Source organism: Caretta caretta, chromosome 3 (genome assembly GCF_965140235.1).
Source record: "Caretta caretta isolate rCarCar2 chromosome 3, rCarCar1.hap1, whole genome shotgun sequence".
In the NCBI taxonomy this organism is placed as follows: Eukaryota; Metazoa; Chordata; order Testudines; family Cheloniidae; genus Caretta; species Caretta caretta.
The window spans coordinates 148,963,822-148,969,984 of NC_134208.1; the positions used below are offsets into that span (position 1 = coordinate 148,963,822).

Below are 6,163 nucleotides of genomic sequence, written 5' to 3' on the forward strand. Positions count from 1 at the left end.
TAGCTCACGAAAGCTCATGCTCAAATAAATTGGTTAGTCTCTAAGGTGCCACAAGTACTCCTTTTCACAAAGCTTGAGTTTTCACTGATCACATGAGCAAAAAGTAGCCTAAATATCACCAAACACGAGTTTGCTTCAAAAAGCCCAAATTTTTCCCTTTTCAAAAAAGGTTGACAACATTGTGCAGAGGCCACCTCTCATTCATGTGAGCTCTTTCCAAGTTCATATGCCGCCCCTGCTTCTCCATTGGCTGCCTCTTCACCCAGCTGGATACATCCCAGTGTCAACAAGAAGCCCTGCTTTGCTGCAGAATTCTTTCTTTGTTCCCAATGGCACAAGTGCCACGTGGCCTCTCCTAACCGGAGAGGTCAATTTGGACCAGTTGCCTGTGTGCCTGAGTGGCTCCTTATTTAAAGGCCACCAGGTAGCAGCAAAGAGCCAGGGATTGGGCAGCTGTGGGACTCTGCATAAAACTGCCCCCATTTCACTCCAAGAAAGTAATTTATAACTCAAATAAATGATTCAGTATTTTTGTCCTTGAGGCCTTCCAAAATTGGCGAAAAATTGCAGCAGTTGGCAACGCTGCATTGGCGGAGGAGAGGGCACAAGGGCTTTAGGGAGCGGAGCGGGAGGCTGTTCATGCCCAGGGCAGGAGGGCTTGTGGAAAGGGCAGGCAGATGGGTGATGGGAGGCTGAGCATGGCCCAGTTAGTCAGGAGCGATAGAGCACAACTATGGGGGGCTTTCAGGGCAACAGACAGGCCAGGAGCCTGGGTGGTGCAGCAGGGAGGGGAGCCCTGGCCCTGTGGTGTCTGGGTGCTATAGGGTGACCAGACAGCAAATGTGAAAAACAGGGACAGGGGGTGGGGGGTAATAGGAGCCTATATAAGAAAAAGCCCCCAAAATCGGGACATCTGGTCACCCTAGGCTACCATGCCCAGTGCGCCATACCCAGGCCCCGTCCCTAGCACTAGAGTCTCCCCCCTCCCTGCCACGCACCCAATCGCTGCCTGAGGCCCAGCTCCACTATGCCGAGGATGGGGGGGAAGCGGCGGAGACAAGATCCCCCTCCCCAGCACACACGCCATGGCCTCCCGGGCCCCGCCTCTCAGCGGCGCAGGCGCAGCTTCTCTCCCTTGGGAAGGGGATGGGGCGGAGCGCGACTCCACTGTGCCCTAAACAAAGATGGCTCCGGTGGGGAGGGGGTCAGGCCCGCCGGGACCGGAAGCAGAGCGGACGCGAGGCTCCCATGGTGCCCCGCGGCGGCGGCCATTCAAATCGGGGCCGGGACGCGGCCGAGCTCGAGGCAGAAAATGGCGGGGCCGGGCCGTCAGGAGCGGGCAGGTGAGGTGAGGGGCGGGTTCCGGGCTCCCACCCCCAGTCCGTGCGTACGCGCCGCAGCCGGGTGACCTCTCCCCTCTCCCCGCAGCTGACCTGCTCCCGACCGAGCCCGTGGAGGCCCCGATGGTGACCCCGGAGCTCGCCGCGGGACGGGGCGGCAGCAGCGCGGCGGCGTTTCACTGCCCGCAGGGCCCGGCCGGCCGCGCCCCGGGCTGCCGCTCCGTCTCGGTGGCGTTCCCCGGCCCGGTGACCCAGCAGGGCTGCTGCCACTTCGCCTGCGAGCTCCTCAAGCACGTGCTGTACCAGCGGCACCAGCTGCCCCTGCCCTACGAGCAGCTCGCCTACTTCTGCAGGAGGGCGCTGCCCCGCCAGCCGCAGGTAAGTCTGGGCCTCCCCGGGGCCAACCAGCCTCGGCTAGCGAGAGCCGGCTGGGGCGATAACTGGCGCAGCCCCAGATCCACGCCCCTGGCGACCAGTCTGCGCTGCCCTCGGCTGCCAGGTGCGCTCCGCACTGTGCGGCGTGAGACGCTGTTATCCCGAGCTGGCGGCTGGCCGTCTCCTCCCGCTCCAGGAAATCGGCTTCATTTCTCCGCCTGCGCAGCAAATCACGCTCTGCGGGTGCCTGCTGAGAGCTGCGCTTCCATCCCCCTGCACGACAGTGACTTTATCGGGGGCCAAGGCGGGCTGGAGGCAGTTCCCGGCAGGTTCCGCAAATAGCAGCCGCCTCTGCAAGGCCAGGCAGGAATTCTAGCTGCTCCCTGCAGAGGTAGAATGCTCCGCCCTGACTCGGGAGAGAGCAGCTACAGATCAAAGTAGTAAGCTTTCTGGTTGGTTAAGGGGCAGCAGTGACTGGTTGCAGAAAGTGGCTTGGCTGGAACGGTATCTTTTGAAACCAAAGAGAGTTGGGATATGGGAGAGTGCCTGACCACGCAACTTTGCACAACTAAGATAGACCAGACTCCTCAGGACAGGGGGGAAGGGGAGGTCTGCCAGGGATGTTATGCCCCATGTATTTGAAATAGGTTATTAATGATAGAAACTTGCATGTGGTAGAGAGATTATGTATTTTAAAACAACTCATCAGGTTAGCAATGCAGGATTTAGCCAACCTTTCTCTTAGACCTATACAGAGTGTGTTTAGTGTGCAAGAAAAATTTGAATAAAGACTAGGAGGCTCATCTTCTTTCTCACTGAATGAAGTGGCGTGGTCTCCTAAGGCAAGTCAGCCTTTTCCAAGAATTGCATGTCTAATCTATTAGCTGTCTTGATTTGTAGTTTCTGTCAAGATATCCTTCTGTATTTCAGGTTACATGCACTGTAGGTTTTGTCTTAAACACTGCATTATATTTAATGTGATTCCTGGGGATACAATATCCTAAAGAGAATACATTTGGTAAGAAGAAAAGGAGTACTTGTGGCACCTTAGAGACTAACCAATTTATTTGAGCATCCGATGAAGTGAGCTGTAGCTCACGAAAGCTTATGCTCAGATAAATTGGTTAGTCTCTAAGGTGCCACAAGTACTCCTTTTCTTTTTGCGAATACAGACTAACACGGCTGTTACTCTGAAACCTGACATTTGGTAAGGACAAAACTACTTCACCTCTCTGGCTGTTCTACTCCTGGGGGAATTCTGTGCTATTTTGTTGGACTAGATGACCTCCTGAGGTCCCTTTCAACCCTGATATTGTATGATTCTATGGATTAATGAGTCATGCATATTTTTAATTTTTTGCACAGAAAAAAGCTTCTGCCGAAAAGTTGCTGCAGTTCTGCCTTTTGCCCACCTGAGGCCCCTGTGGCGATAGTATGTGGCTGCTGCTCCCAGCCAGCCAGAAAAGAGAGCCTGCAGAGCCTTCTTTGCAGTACCTGTAGGGCCAGGTCGGGAGACAGTGTGGGGCTACTGGGGGGGGGGGAGAAAGGAATCAGATGAGGGCAGTGGGGGAGGACAGATTGGGGCAGGGGCTGAATGGGAGTGCTGATGCAGAGCTACAGGGGAAAATGGGGGTGGCTGAGTGAGGACACAGACACGTGGGGATAGGAGAGGGAGGTGTAGAGCTACAGGGGGAAGGGGTGGCTGAGTATGTAGGGACAGGGTGCAGGGCTGTAGGGGGATGGGAGGAGTGGGTGTGCAGAGACCCATGGGAATGGGCAGATGTGCCTAACTGAATGGGAGAGGCTAGGTGTCAGCCAGGGTCTGCATGGGGGAAGCTCCCTAACAGTCCCCTCTCCCCCCCAAACCTGTTTCATAGTTTTCCCACCCACAGCCAGGCTTCTTCCCAGCAATTACTTCCCTCTCCCTTAGCTCCTCCCTTACCCCTGACTCTCCCCAGCCTTTGCACTGCTTCTGGGGTGTGTGGGAAATATGGGTCTATATTGTAGTTTAAATGAATTATTACTCAGTTCTGTATTAATATGCCTAGTAAAGAATCTATTTGTCAAGAAACATTTTCTGAATCTTTGTTTGTATTGTTAGACATACCTGCTGACAGGTATTTTGAAATGACCAAAAATAATTGAAACTGGTGTGGTGTTATTGTTTTGACAAATAAAATATGCAGAATTTTGCAGAATTTGAAAATGTTGTGTGCAGAATTAACTTTTTTTGCACAGAATTTCCACAGGAGTATTGTTCTGCTGTACTCCAAGGTCTGTAGTTAAGACAACTTGAAAATCTGCCTGCTAAGAAAATCCAGACACATCCCTACAGAGAGAGTGGGGTGAATGTTGACTGAACTGTGACACATTGAGCCATGACATGCTCTGAAAGCTCACACGTTTCTAGTTCTGTTACATCCATTCTAATACCTTTATTTCTACTGACCTTAAATCCGGGAAACACTAGTATTGAAATTGTTCCAAGTTGGTTGTTAAGACACCAGGATGATTCCTTTTTTCAGTCTTAAACTGTTTTTTTTTGTTTTGTTTTTTTTAGAAAAAATCTCTGTGCTTCCTGTGTCAGGTCTGGTTGTTCAAGGTGCTAAACGCAGTCAAATGCACCACCGCTCGCCTAATTCAGAATGTACCAATTTTTTGCTTGGCAGGATGGAGATGCAATTAAGAAGAAGCCACATCCCCCAGACCTAGGGAGCAGCAGGAAGTGCCAGCAGTTGCTAATGGAGCTGGAGGGAGTGTTCCGGCACTTGGAAGCAATGTTCAACCTGACATTGGTCCCTCGGGTCCTTATTCTACTTGGAGGAAATGCCATGAGCCCCAAGGAGCTCTATGAAATCAACTTGGAGGGCATCTCTGTGGGCAATGCTGAAGAGAGCCTGCAAACACCATCCTGTGTTCGTAAGCTTTTCCACTCACTCTTCCTTGCAGATGTCTTCAGTGAGCTACAGGCTGTCCCTGTCATGGGCACCATTGTCATGGTCCAGGGGCACCGTGACTGTGGCATTGACTGGTTCCGACCCAAGCTCAACTATAAAGTGCCAGCACGTGGGAGGAAGCTGACTGTCAACTTGTCCTGTGGTGGAAACAGCAGTACAAATCCATCCACTCAGCAGGGAGTGACCTCTGCCTGGGACAACTACATATGGTTCCAAGCACCAGTGACAGTTAAGGGCTTCCATGAATGACTCTTGCTCTATAGCATTTTAATGGGGCATTTTTAATAATCATCTGGTGCTACTTTAGTTGATACAAAAGAATGTTTTTATGATCTGTAACTACACCTCTCTGAATCCTATATCCAGGGAATCTGCTACCTGCATGCAGTTGGGGTGCATTCCACTGTCCATACAACAGAGCTTTAAATATCCTCATGCAAGGGTAAGCACTAGAGCAGTTTTGCCCCAGATATAGGTCTCTTGGGGGAATTGAGTCATGAAGAAGGAATTCCCTAGAGGGTTAGTGGGAGTAATTTTATGTTTTTGCAGCATGCTCGCTTACCCAGCCAATACTTGAAGCAACCTTCTCTGGGAGTATCATGGTGTTCACATAGCTGTTCTCCTCTACTTGCTGATAAAGTAGTGTGCAATGTTAATGGATGCACTGGGACTTGATTGATTGGTGCTTATGCTTAATATGGGGGTGACAAAGACTATCTAGCAGGTTTTGCTAAGCCACTCAGGATCTCATCTCCTTTACAGTCTGGTAATACCATGAAAACAGAGGGAGGGTTGGGGGTTGCATAGCTATAACAAGAATCACTTCAGGGATGTAATGTTGTGTGAGGGATGTTCTAAAGAGGGAGACCTCTAACCATGAGAGAGATCTGCCCAGCATTACCTTTCTTATACTTGTGGGAGAATGGATGTCTGAGCAATGCCACTTGCACCCATGGTGAGAGGGCTCTAAATGTCTTAAATTTTCCAACTATCAGTGAAAACATATAAATGATTCATGTTTCATTTCTATGAATGGCTGAGGCTCTTCACTAATCTCTTAAACTGCACAGTATCTGATGCCCTAGTTTAAACTAGAAATGTCTTCAGGCTTGTGGATTTCACTTTATAGCCCTTCCTGCCCCTAATTAGTAGAAGGCTCGGAGTTTATAAAGGTACAGGAGTTTTTTACTTGATTTATGCTGTTCTTCCCCTATATACAATCAGTTTGTCAAATCTATAAGTTGTTACCCATTTTAAGTTTTGTTACAGAACTAGCATACCTATCACTATCTCTCCCTAATCTGTGCTGAAAGGCGATGGAGTACTTCCATACCTAACCTATGGGTTTCGTAGATTCAAGTTCTGTAAGGTAACAGCACAAAATTGAGTCTAGTTACTGAGAAACTGGAAGTAGGGGCAGTAAAGTGCTCTGGATAGGGTAATACCTTGCATATGACCTCTGAGCAAGGAGCATAAGGAGGGGTCATGGAA

The 6,163-nt window shown here is 50.4% G+C and overlaps 1 protein-coding gene across 2 annotated transcripts; it reads left to right on the forward strand.

The window, feature by feature from the left end:
* Positions 1 to 1,225: 1,225 nt before the first annotated feature.
* MAD2L1BP (MAD2L1 binding protein) lies at positions 1,226 to 5,701 on the forward strand. Of its 2 annotated transcripts, none has more exons than XM_048843550.2 (3): positions 1,226 to 1,343; positions 1,429 to 1,718; positions 4,385 to 5,701. In XM_048843550.2, the coding sequence occupies exons 1-3, from the start codon at positions 1,313 to 1,315 to the stop codon at positions 4,919 to 4,921; spliced, it is 858 nt and encodes a 285-aa protein (XP_048699507.1). In that variant the 5' UTR covers positions 1,226 to 1,312; the 3' UTR covers positions 4,922 to 5,701. The 2 variants fall into 2 exon arrangements, with proteins under 2 accessions (XP_048699507.1, XP_048699508.1); XM_048843551.2 differs by having other exon boundaries at positions 1,252 to 1,348.
* Positions 5,702 to 6,163: the final 462 nt, after the last annotated feature.